This window comes from Felis catus, chromosome A1 (assembly GCF_018350175.1).
Source record: "Felis catus isolate Fca126 chromosome A1, F.catus_Fca126_mat1.0, whole genome shotgun sequence".
Lineage (NCBI taxonomy): Eukaryota > Metazoa > Chordata > Mammalia > Carnivora > Felidae > Felis > Felis catus.
The window spans coordinates 109,363,730-109,376,278 of NC_058368.1; the positions used below are offsets into that span (position 1 = coordinate 109,363,730).

A 12,549-nucleotide genomic window follows, 5' to 3' on the forward strand; every position below is an offset into this window, starting at 1 on the left:
TGGTGAAAGGTGACTATAGTAAGAACAAAGTTAGTTATTAACAGTCTACTTTTCTTTCTACAAACATTGCTTTGCCTCTTTTTAGTATTTAGAAAGTACTAGTTTTTTAAGTGTTGTGGGGTGGGGGTGGGGAGCCTGACAGGCCAAATGGAAATGAATGCACATATTTGGAGTTAGAATTTCTTAATCCTCAACTAGGAAGGGAAAATAAAAGTTTTGAGGTTCACCTCAGTTTAAGCCTCTAAGTCGCTCTCTCTGAACCATGCTTTCTGGTTGGTAAAATTCTCACAGATCTGAGGCATTAAAGCACCTTAAGAGGCTCACTTTCTGCAAAACCTGAAGAGTAACAGAAGAGAAAAACGGCAGCAGTTCCAGACTTGCGTATATGTCCCCAAAGACTAGGGGACCCCTGTACAACTCGCCTGCTGTCTTTAACTCCCTGCCATCCATTTAATCAGCAGGTCTTCCTGTAACTGGTAGGCTACAGTGGCTATAATCCTTCCAGTAAGCCCAAGAAAAAGTCTACCAAAATTTCTGAAATTTTCACAGAATGTCAATATTTGAGAGTATTTGTCCTGTCAGAGAGAGTGAAAATGGAAAAAGGTAAGGACTCTGGAGCACTGGGCACATCCCTGGCTGTATTCATTTGTAACTAAGCAGCAGTGTTTTTGTTCTGTTTATTTTTTCTTGCTCTTACTGTATTCTCCTTTTATCATTGGAAGTAATTCGTTATTTCAGGAGATTATTACGATACTTATGGTATATACATTATGTATTCATATACTTTTAATATATACTATTACATGTAATTAGTGTTATCATTATACTATTTTTCCTTTTAAGTATCAGTGGCTTCTTTTTCTAGAGCAATCATGAAATTTCACAGTATGAAAATGGAAGAAATCAACAAAATTATTCGTGACCTTTGGCGAAGTACCTATCGTGGACAAGGTAATTTACATGGTTTATCACGGATCTTTTCCAAAGCCCCATCCCTGGCTTTTTGCCCATATTATCTCTCATCATGCCAGTATTACCTCCTGGACCCCTTTGTGAACATCTCTTAAGAGATTTTCTAAGAATTCTTATCTTGACAATATCTTGTAACAAGGAAAGAAAATGCAAAGTTTTCTATTCCAAACCCTGAGGAGACTTACATATTTGGCTATGGTACATATTATATTTAACTGATGACCTAATAGATTCTGTTGAAGTGTAGATAGGGATAAGCTGAAATGTGATAAGAAGAAAAGCAGCAGGAGGAAATTCTTTTAATAGGGGAACTAAGCAAGGCAGAGCAGAGACTGAGGGTTGAGACATCTGGGTTGCTTCTTCCTCATGAACCCTCTCAGCCACTTTTAATGGTAATGTCACGTTGCTTCTTAGGCTTACTTGATATTTGCAGATGACAAAGGCTACAGAGTATAGGTTGCTCTGAAATCTTCTTTTTGTGTCAGATATTGAATACATAGAAATTCGGTCTGATGCCGATGAAAATGTATCAGCCTCTGATAAAAGGCGGAATTATAACTACCGAGTGGTGATGCTGAAGGGAGACACAGCCTTGGATATGCGAGGACGATGCAGTGCTGGACAGAAGGCAGGTATCTCAAGCCCCTAGGAAGCCCACAGATAACTGACAGAAACTAGTGTCTGTGCAGTGAAAGCACCCAGAGCTGCTGGGGAATATGGTGAGAAGACCCTCACAGCACTCCTTGTTGCCACATAAAGTTAGCCAGACTCAGCTACCCGTTACCCTCTTCCAGTTTTAACCAGCATTTCCTGCAACATTAGATAATCTTTCAGGAGAAGGGTCTGAGAAGTCCTCACGTGATCAGCCTAACGGAGAACCATTCATTGCTTCATAACTCTCCTTATGAGAATAAAGTTACTTGTGTTATCAATTGTAAGACATATCTCTGTTTTATGTGCCACCAAGAAAGAAAGAATGCAGTTTTAACTGCAAGAATGCATCCTGATTTCAGAGCAGTCAGAAGTGGAGGAGGGGCGTTCACCAAACCACATCCCAGGTTGAGCCACATGAGGCATTAAAATAACTAAGTCTCATTGAAAAGCAGCCCCATCACAGGACTGCGTCCCTGCTCCCACCTAGCCTTTGGACCTGCAGACCCTCTAAAAGAAGGGTTCTTGCCAGGAGCACCTGGCTGGCTCAGTCAGAAAAGCATCTGACTTTTGATCTTGGGGTTTGAGCCCCATGTTGGATGTAGAGATTACTTTAGAACAATGTTAAGAGAAGCATCTGTTAGACCAGAGGCCTTGACACCCAGAGCTGCCCCTGCATCCCTTCTCCCCGCACTGCCTAGACTCAGCTGCTGGGTCAGGCCATCTGGCTCTAGATGAGGCTCTGAGAGGACAGCCTGTGTTGTTGGATAGGGAGCACAGAGCAAATCAGAGGAATAAAGCTTTAAGGAATCAGGAAAATTGGACCTTCATCCTTGGGGAACAAGGCTGGGTCCTTTCACTGCACATAGGTTTATAACCAAGATGTCATGGATGCTTGAGCTTGCTTACTCTTTTTAGATTAGAAGCAGATTATATGGGATAAAAATTCCAGACCCCTGATATTCTTTAAAAAATCTTAAAATTCTAGAAAAGGGTGCTCGCATTATATATTTTCATAAATAGTTTTCTATTTTTGCTTGAAGACAATCCTGTGTATATGTATTTTTTGTCAGCCCAGCTGATACCAATTTAAGGCATATGCAGATTATTATCTTAATCATAGTCTGCAAAAATGACAACTTTGTGATCTATAACCAGTATTCCTACTTGCTTTGGTGGTTTTCAGTGGTTATTATGAATAAGAAAATACAGAGTTTGTAACATGTCCCTTTGTATTGAAAATGCTTTGAAAATTATTTTCTAAACAAAGTAGATTTCCTAGAGATACTCTAAATTATAAAAATTAGCAGTAATTGCTTCCTTGGTGTTGGGTTGGGGGAGAAGACAAAAACTTTGGTAAAGGTTGGCCAGGAACATCATTTAGACTCTTAATATGTAGGGTTGCAGGTGGGGGCTGTACTAGCGTTCAAATACAGGAAGGAAGTGTCTTCCCCAAAGGGCCAAGCTATGATCCTGGCTTCTGCAGTCTTCTAGCCTTCCCTGGACATCAAAGAGAAGCTGTAAAATGCTCTGAAATCACAACTCACTCACTGATGCTCCTTTATTCATAGATTCAAGGGGAGGGGATATGGACAGCTCATGCAAAAGTAGTGGATACTCTGTTATTCTTAATTCTGTGTCCTTTGTGCCCTCAGATGGCTTCAGCTGGGGCTGAGGGTTTTAGTATTAGGTTTCTACTAACTGAGAAAGTGCCTCAGAGTTTCAGTTCCTTGGATGTCCTATAGTTTAGCTTAAATAAAACCGTACTTCTGTACTCCTGATACACTGACCCGGGAATATTCTTTCTGTCTTTGTTCCCTCAGAATTATAAACACAGACATTTAAGTGTAGGTTAGAACACAATACCTGATGCCCCTCTGGGACCCCAGAACATAGAGATTTAAAAGTAACTCAGAAAAAGAGTGGGTGAGAGGTTGTTAATCTTATACAGTTAACTAAAATGATTAGTTACAGATAAACAGCAATGCAGATGACAGGCTGAGATACAACATACCTGATGGTTCACTTTCTGGAAGGGTTTAAGAGTCTGGTCACAGGGCCAGGCTCTCCCAAGTAAAAGAGCAACAATTCACCTAAAGTCACTGACCCGATGACATTGCTCCCTTCCCTTATAAAGACATTAGGCCAGGTGTGCATGCTTTCCTAACGTGAATGAGAAAGAGGTCTGTGTGGTACAGCTCAGCTCTGGTGCTTTCTTCCAGGTATTAGCCTCACTCATCATTCGTCTGGCCCTGGCTGAAACATTCTGCTTGAACTGTGGCATCCTTGCCCTGGATGAGCCAACAACAAATCTTGACAGAGAAAATATTGAATCTCTTGCACATGCTCTCGTTGAGTAAGTATCTCAAATTTGGGGGCAGGCTATGATAGTAATATATATTACACTTATAAAGTAACGTAGAGTTCTGTGGTGAAAACCTTCTCTGCATGTGTCTTCCTTGGGAAAGCTAGTTGGTGTCAGACGTTAGGCTTTACCTTTGATAGTAATTCTTCAGATGCTTAAAAAGAACTAGGTGGTGAACAGCAGCCCCAGACACATCCTGCAATCTCCCCAGGTGTGCTGAAGGGTTTCCTGGCTTGGTTTGCTTTCTCTGTAAACCCACCAGAGGTGCCCACAGGTCATGTAGAGGAGTTAGCATGCCCTGCTTAAAACATTTCTAGGTGCTAATAGTGGATTTTGGCCCATCTCCCCAGTTTTATGAGGAATGACAGCTCCTATTCAAAAAGTATTATAGTGGTTATGTAGAATCTAGAAAGTAAAATTGCACACAGCTTTTGCCAGGTGCAGACCCCAGGAATGGGCAGCCCCTCCTGTGCTGGCAGAGGAAACCCACTTTTCCCAAACTAGAGAAGCTATTTTGGGTACTCTGGCTCAAGATAGATTCTTTCTGGCAGAGACACTAGCAGGAATGGGGCACCTTTCTCAGCCACCTCTCAGTCGTCCTGCATGACCAGCACATAAGGGCTAATACTTTTCAAAGCTCAGTGCATTCAGCCACGGGTAAGCGATAAACAAATGGTTAGTTAAAAAGTCTGATTTCAGTCTCATAGCTAGTTACCTCAGCATATAATGAGCAAAAATGTTCCCAGTACACCCACTCAGGCCTCTTGTGTGTCATACTAATGATGCATCTAGTGACTGGTGGTGGCAGAATTCTAAGTAGACCCAGCTCCTAAGAAGGCAGCTGGGCTTGCATATGTAATTTCCCTTGCCTGTAGTTGGTTTTGTTTTTTTTTTTTTTTTTCTTCCAGAGATAATTAGTAACAGGTCAGGAAAACCCCAGACAAAGGAATAAGTAAGACTCCTAAAGTTGAACAGCTCAGATATTAAGGAAAATTTAGTAAAACATTTCTGCCTGTTTTAATAAGAACAACTTTTTGTTCTGGAAGAAACTAGATCATGTATTCTCATCAGTCCCTGAGTCAGACCTAGAGGAAGAGTCACTCCATCACCCTCACTGTCTGGATCGGACATGGGACTCCTACCTGGCTGGGCTGAAGGTCTGGGTCCAGCTCCCCCTCTCCAGTTTCCTCCAGGGTTGTCCTGTGTCTGACAAGGTTCTCAGTGTCTTTTTCATATAAAGGAGAGGATTATTTATGCTCTTCAGTAATAAAAGGTTCTCAATATATTGTTTCAGGATAATAAAGAGTCGCTCGCAGCAGCGTAACTTCCAGCTTCTGGTAATCACTCACGATGAGGATTTTGTGGAGCTCTTAGGGCGTTCTAAATATGTGGAGAAATTCTACAGGATTAAGAAGAACATTGATCAGTGCTCAGAGATTGTGACATGTAGTGTTAGCTCTCTAGGTTCTTATGTTCATTAAAAATAGTCAAGATTTTGGGGCGCCTGGGTGGCTTAGTCTGCTAAGTGTCCGACTTCAGCTCAGGTCATGATCTCAACAGTTCGTGAGTTCGAGCCCCAAGTTGGGCTCTATGCCGACAGCTCAGAGCCTGGAGCCTGCTTCTGCTTCTGTGTCTCCCTCTCTGCCCCTCCCCCACTCATCCTCACGCTCTCTTGCTCTCAAAAATAAAAACATTAAAATTTTTAAATAGTCAAGATTTTGCCTTAGAAGCAAGTCCTCGGGCAGCTATTTCTGGTTTCAACTAACTCAGTGCAAAAATCTGTCCTTTCAGAGGAGCTTTTTGTCTAGGATTTTGAATGTCTGAGAGGTTCTACCATCATTAAAATTGTTTCTCATGACATTTGGACTGATTTCCTGAACTTCATCCCCCTCCAGGCAGCCTCCGTCAGGCCTGGGGGTTCAGTAGCAGCACAGTTGGACTCAGCTACTCTGTTTCCCTTCCCAGCACAAATGAATGATTCCTGGTACTACCAGAAGCTGTTACCTTTCACTTCAAAGCACTGTTAAGAAGTAGGTTTTCACTGCCTTGATAATTAATGATTTGGGCATTTAAAAAAAGTGTTGGGGCACCTGGGTGGCTTAATTGGTTAAGTGTCCGACTTCGGCTCAGGTTATCATCTCTTAGTTGGTGAGTTCGAACCCCGCATCAGACACGCTACTATCAGTGCAGAGCCTGCTTCAGATCCTCTATCCCCCTCTCTCCCTCCCCCTCCCCTACTCTCTCTCAAAAATAAACGTTTAAAAAAAAAAGTGTTACCTCTGAATTTCTTTGGATATGAGTTATTAGCACTAATATCTGAAGATGACTGGAAATCATGAGGTTTTAATATTTGGCTCTGCTCCATTTTATAAATACCAGAAGTAACCTTCCTCACTGGGACTCAGTTTCCCAAAGTAAAATTAGTAGTAGTCCTATGGAGCATCAGGGTTTGAAAGGAACCTTAAGTAATCATGTAATTGAAACTCACCATCTTCCCCCCACCCCATACCCCTGCGAGGTAGTCACCCAAACTTGGGGTTCTCTCTAGACAGAGAAAGTTCTCCACTGTGCACATCCACCTTTGGAAAGCTCTGATCAATAGCAGGATTCCCTTTGCTTGAGGCATGATCTGCCATCATGAAGAAGTCTGGGGCTTTCCATATATCCTATGTACATCTCTGCCTCACCATCAATCTTGATGGTTCACCAAGTGCATTCCAGCGTGGAAGGCAAGCAAGGCTCACTCATGGAGTCATAGCCTTCTCCCAGTGGGCTCTGACCAGACCTGGAAGAGCAGGCCTCATCCTCATTCCAGATCTTATTTCCATTAAAGGTCCAATCACACCTATTCCCTGGAATTGCCAGCTGACACCAGAAAGCTTTCCCCAAGCATTACACCCAGAATGCTACCAAGCCACACACTTTTGAGTTAGACTTTTTGGAGTTGACTTTTTCAGAGAGTCTTGTCAGTCATGCAGCACAGTTTTGTGCCATCTGAAAATCTAATGAGTATATGGTATAGATAGCCCTTCTCAACCATAGTATAGGGAGAATTAAGCCCTAAGGACCTAAGGTATCTGCAATAGGCGGAATAAAGACCTCCAAAGACACCAAATCCTAATCCCTAGAACCTCTGAATGTTACCTCATTTGGCTAAGAGACTTGACAGATGTGATTAAAGATAAGGATCTTGACAAGGGGAGATTATCCGGGTGGGCCGTAAATGTAATTACAAATGTCTTAAGGAAGCAGAGAGCAAGATCATGCAACCAGCAAAGGCAGCATGTGGATGGATGCACAGACAAGTTCTGTGCTGTGAAGGTAGAGGAAGGGCTGTAAGCCAAGGAATTCAAGCTACCAGGAGAGGCCGAAAAAAGCAAAGGAATGCTCTCCCTTCAGAGCCTCCAAAAAGGAATCAGCTGACACCTTGATTTAATGAGCCCTGATTGGGGCTTTTGACCTCCAGAACTGTAGAAGAGAATAGATTTTTGGTGTTTTAAGCTACTTAGTGTGAGCTCACTTACTACAGCAACAGTAGGAAACTCCTATGGTATCCATCGTAATCCATTTCTGTGCACCTCAAGTGACCTTACAGTTGACCCTTGAACAACATGGGTTTGAACTGCGTGGGTCCACTTACATGTGGGGTTTTTGCCACCGACAGTACAGTATCGTGAATGTATTCCCTTTTTCTTACGAGTTTCTTAGTATTTTCTTTCCTCTAGCTTACTTTGCTTTATGAATACTGTAAATAATATACAAACAGAATACGTGTTTATCAGCTGTTTATGTCATCAGTAACACTTCCAGTCAGCATTATAGTATCAGTAGCTAAGTTTTGGGGTAGTCAAAAGTTACACAAAGGTGTTTGCACTGAGGGGTTGGCTCCCCTAACTCCTGCGTTCATTTTTCAAGGGCCAACTGTAGTTACATATGATCATCTTTTGGGAGAACGGAAAAAAGTGTTACTCAAATCATTTTGTGTTCTGTTATTTACATGAAGAACCCTGGTTGAGAAAGTCTGGTCCAGACACTCTCCTAATGCCTGGATCAAAGGGCCAAGGAACACAGCCACCACTCCAGCCAACTGCTTCCTGTCCACTGACTGAGAAGTTTCAGTCATCCTAATTGGCTTTGAAAAACTAAAATTACCTATTTACCACACTAGCATGAGCTCCACAAAGGTACCATGGGGAAAAACTGACCAGTTTCAGAACAAAGACCCAGGAACTTGTAAATTAATACAAGCACTTCACTTCCAGCCATATATTAAACATACACAATAACCAAGATTTTTTATCCCAAGAATGCAAGAGTATTTCAAAAAGTCATAAATCTGTTCATAAATCGTCACCATAATAAAGCCAAAGGGTAAAAATTCTGATAGACACCAAACATGGACCATTTTTTTATATATACAATTCAACATCTCTTAGCTTTAGCCAAACTCCTAAAACTACCATCTTCTTAATGGTATTTGTGTCACCAAGTCAAAATTAAAGTATCTTAATAGCAAAAGATGAAGCATTTCTCATTAAATAAAAAGGTGTTATCTTCTATCAAAAGGTTTCTGAAAGCACTAGCCACTACAACATGGAATGACAATAAAGGCCATACAGGATAAATACGGGCAAGGAAGCAAAGTTATTTACAAATTAGAGATTTCCCATTTCAGCTCCCTACTCCCTGAGGTCCGTGGAGCTTCCCTAGCCACCCTTCTGACAGTGGCCGTTTTCACATTCCCCTTGTAACCATGGAGGTGGGATAGGTGCCCTTCCTACTTCTCACTGGTGCTTCTCAATCATTATCCATTAAACACCCACCCCCCTCCTCCACACAAGGGATGAGTAGACATCCCAGTGTCCCACGCACCACCAATCACTAGTTCTGGGACCTTGGGCAAGTCATTTATTCTCTTTTAGCTCTGATTCCTTATCTTTAGGTAAGACACCACCTCTATTGGGGAGTTAAGAGAATTAAATGCCTAGAACTGCTTACTGCTTAGAATTGCCTGGCACACAAGTAAGTACAGTAAAACCTTGGATTGCAACTAACTTGTTCTGGAAGTGTTCCACAAGAGAAGCCAACGTTTCCAATAAATTCTAACTTGATAGATGAGCAATGTCTTGCAGTACGAGTAGTACACGATGCCAAACGTCACAACTGAGTCAATGGTTCTCTCTTATCTGCGGGACTGTGGGTGATCGTCTCCCATCCTCAAATGCTTGGTCTCAGGCCGTGGTGTTTGGCAGAAATCGTTGATTTTTCAGTATGTTGGAAGGTGCCAACAACTAGCTGAGTGTATTTTTTATCACTTCAAAGCATCTCTGGACAGTCCTTTGCTTTTCCATACAAGAGTAAGCTTAGGAATGCTTTGCTTCGTTCTAGGGCAGGCTGCCTGCAGACATAGACCCTTTTCTCTGTTGCCTTATTGCCAGTCACATCAAGTACAGTACATGACAAGAGTTTATTAATACTGTACTGTATTCACTACTGTAGTCAACATCCATGCGAGTGTATACAATGGCCCCCATGCAGAAAAAGGGTGAAAAGAAAAGCAGTAAGAAGGAGATGATTACAGTGGAAGAAGGATATCCTAAAGAAGTAAAAATGAGGTATGTGAGTGGCCGAAATTACAAGATTTTATAAAAAGCCTACATCTGTGTCTGGTCGGAGGAGGAGGAGTAAAAGAAGAATCTCTCAATTCGAATGAGATGAGTGAGATGTGTAAAAGGTGGGAAGCAGTGCAACATTTTATAGAAAAGCACCACCCAATGACCATACGAGCTATGAATCTGTTTCACGACAATGCAATGTCACATTTCCGCAAAATCCTCAAAAGGAGGCAAAAGCAAATGTCATCGGATAGGTTCCTTGTTAAAGTTGCACAAAAAGAAAAAGATTCCATTGAGCCAATAGATAGCAGTGATTCCATTAATGATAGTGAAATTCGTCCTACACAGTAACCCTCCTCTCTCTTGTCTCCCCCACACCAGCCGTTCCAGCTCGGGTTACCGAGTGGCTTGCCATGTGCACCTTCCACTGGGCTGCCTTTCATGGTTTAAAAACAAAAAGTAGGAAAGAAAAGCCTCTTGACAAGATACAGGTAACAGCCGCAGGAAGAAGCAGGCTGGAGCACATGCGAAGTTCTTACAACAGAGGCAGGGCACTGACAGCTCTCTCCGCAACCCTCTAGGTGCTGACTTCTCAAAAGTGTGTCCAGTCTAGATCTTGTCTAAACTCCTGACTCAGAGTCAGCTGCCTACTGGACATCTAGTTGCCCTTGAATATCTAACCGACATCTGAACTTTAAAATGACAGTCTTTCCCCCAGAACCTCCACCTCCCATAGGCTTTCGGTTAATGGCAACTCCATTCTTTACATTGCTCAGACAAAAATCTTGGCATCATCCTTCATATTTTATCTCATACCCCACATCTAACCCACCGGTTTAACTATGGGCTCAACTTTCAAAATGTAGCCAGAATCCGACCACGGCTTACCTTCTAAATCACCGCTGCCCTGACCCCAGCCACCATCATCTCTAACGTGAATCATCTGAGGAGCTACCTAAATGCTTTCACTGGTCGGTCCTGCCCCCAGCACTGTGTTCTCAACACACCGGTCAGTCATCTTTGAAAGGGTAAACCAATTCTCTGTTTCTCACAGGAGGGTGGCTCACCAACTCTGAAGCCACTTTATATACACAAATCAGAGAAATACACACGTATTGTAGATGATAAGAGCCAAGTTTCTGTTAGAGAAATGTTTGTATATCATTAGGAAAGGGGGAAGACTAAAAACAACCCTGAAGTATCGTGCTGAATCCAAAGTATCTGTATATTTACAGTTTTAGTATATAAAGGATTTCTACTTCGTTTAGCAAAGTAAAGGGAGGGAATAATGGGTGGGGGAGCGGGGGGGGGGGGGGGAGGAATAAGAATAGTAAGGACTGCCAAAAATCTCCTCCATAGGAGCCATGAGAATGATGGCCAAAGCTGTTACACTTTTTCAGCACTTTGGAAATTAATGGCCTGCATTAAGCCAAGAAGTGTGTATTCAAGCAAAACAATCTCAGCGAGAAAAGCTGGTGGCTTTGTCCCACCCCCTGTCTCTGTGGTAGCTTTGAAAACCAGAAGCCCCATGACTACAGTACCTATGAAAACCAGCAGTGACTGGAAGGGCCAGAATAGACTGGAAGTCTCCAAAACCGTTTGCCCCAGAGAACTGCTGAGCGGCGTGGCAGCTCACTGAAAGTCTCCATCCTCGGGGCTGATCTTTATTTGAACGGACTCTGGCTCCGCCTGCAAACAGCCCTAACTGCGGTAGGCTATCCCTCTTAGCGGGCAAGCACTGCAGAGCAGCCTGGGGTAGCATGACCAAGTGGGGCCGGCAACAGGGTAACCAAACACCTAAAAGAAGAAAATCAGACAAGGAGAGGCCTATGGGAGCTTTGACATGCCACCACACATTCCTGAGAGTCTACAGGTTCGTGTGTGAGTCACAGTTTCGTGAATGCTCAGGAGGACCCTGAGAAGACCCTAAGCTCTGACCTTGAAACTCCACTCACACAACCTGTAAAGGCTAAGGCCTTGCAAACTGCCTGCTGGAGCACCAAGGACACGACAGAACAAATTCTCCCGGTCCCACAGACACATGCACAGCCTTTCAACTAAGGCTTAGAAACTTTTTAGTTCAAGACATTAAATGAAATCTCTGTACAATCGTTTACTTAGCACCAAGCTGAGAATTCAGTGACCACACATAGCAGAGAATATAGTTTTACAAAGTTAGTCCAGGAAAGGAGGCTTCAGGTCTAAGATGTCAATGTAGGAAGACCTTCAACTCCCCTCCTCCATGGATGCTCCAAATTCATACCTATTTGTAGAAAGATTCCTCTTGAAAAAGAACTCAGGGCTGAATGAACAGCTTCAGCACAATAGAAGTGAAACCTTACCCCTGACCCTACGAAGCTCAGCGGTGACGGAGAATACTGAGAGACCAGGAGCAGATTCAGCTGCTCTGCGATACAGAAAAAAACCCTTGATTTAAAAGAGCAATTAGATGGGGCACCTGGGTGGCTCAGTCGGTTAACAATGCAATGCTTGATTTCAGCTCAGATCAAGATCTCACAGTTTTGAGACAGAGCCCAGCATCAGGCTCCGCGCTGAGTGTAGAGCCTGCTTGGGATTCTCTCTCCCTCTCTCTCTCTGCCCCTCCCCTGCTTGTGCTCTCTCTCTCCCTCTCTCAAAACAAACAAACAAACCAAACATTAATTAATTAAGCAACCTGAATATAAAAAATCAAGTCCCAGAACTCTGCCACAGGGCAGGGAAGCTGCTGGAACTCTCTCTGGCTCAGAGGGTCTGGCTCAAACCGATGTTCATGTGCCCCTCCACCCTGATAAGGTGGATGGGAGGAGGGTCTGGGCACCTTACCCAGCCTGCTTCTTCAATGAGCCCCAGGCCTTTATCCCACACCAGCCCAAACTATCCCCCAAGGTGGCCCTAGCACGGCACACACCAGGACGCCTCTGCTCAGCACTCACTACAGTTGCAGCC

The 12,549-nt window shown here is 43.2% G+C and overlaps 2 protein-coding genes across 4 annotated transcripts in view; one reads left to right on the top strand and one right to left on the bottom strand.

Moving 5' to 3' along the window:
• The window catches only part of RAD50 (RAD50 double strand break repair protein), an 89,599-nt gene extending 83,753 nt beyond the window's left edge, over positions 1 to 5,846 (top strand). For 2 of the 3 annotated variants that reach the window (XM_003980753.6, XM_045058746.1), the window contains 4 exons: positions 866 to 951; positions 1,458 to 1,600; positions 3,846 to 3,979; positions 5,283 to 5,846. In XM_003980753.6, coding sequence (XP_003980802.3) covers positions 866 to 951; positions 1,458 to 1,600; positions 3,846 to 3,979; positions 5,283 to 5,469 — 550 coding nt within the window. In that variant the 3' untranslated portion in view covers positions 5,470 to 5,846. Of the gene's footprint in view, positions 1 to 865; positions 952 to 1,457; positions 1,601 to 3,845; positions 3,980 to 5,034; positions 5,174 to 5,282 lie in introns of those variants that run through there. The other variant, XM_045058743.1, reaches the window with a different exon arrangement.
• Positions 111 to 12,549, bottom strand: part of KIF3A (kinesin family member 3A) — a 109,107-nt gene continuing 96,668 nt past the window's right edge. The window contains exon 19 of the mRNA XM_045058748.1: positions 111 to 5,387. Within this exon, the coding sequence (XP_044914683.1) occupies positions 5,369 to 5,387 (19 nt within the window). The 3' untranslated portion in view covers positions 111 to 5,368. The remainder of the gene's footprint in view (positions 5,388 to 12,549) is intronic.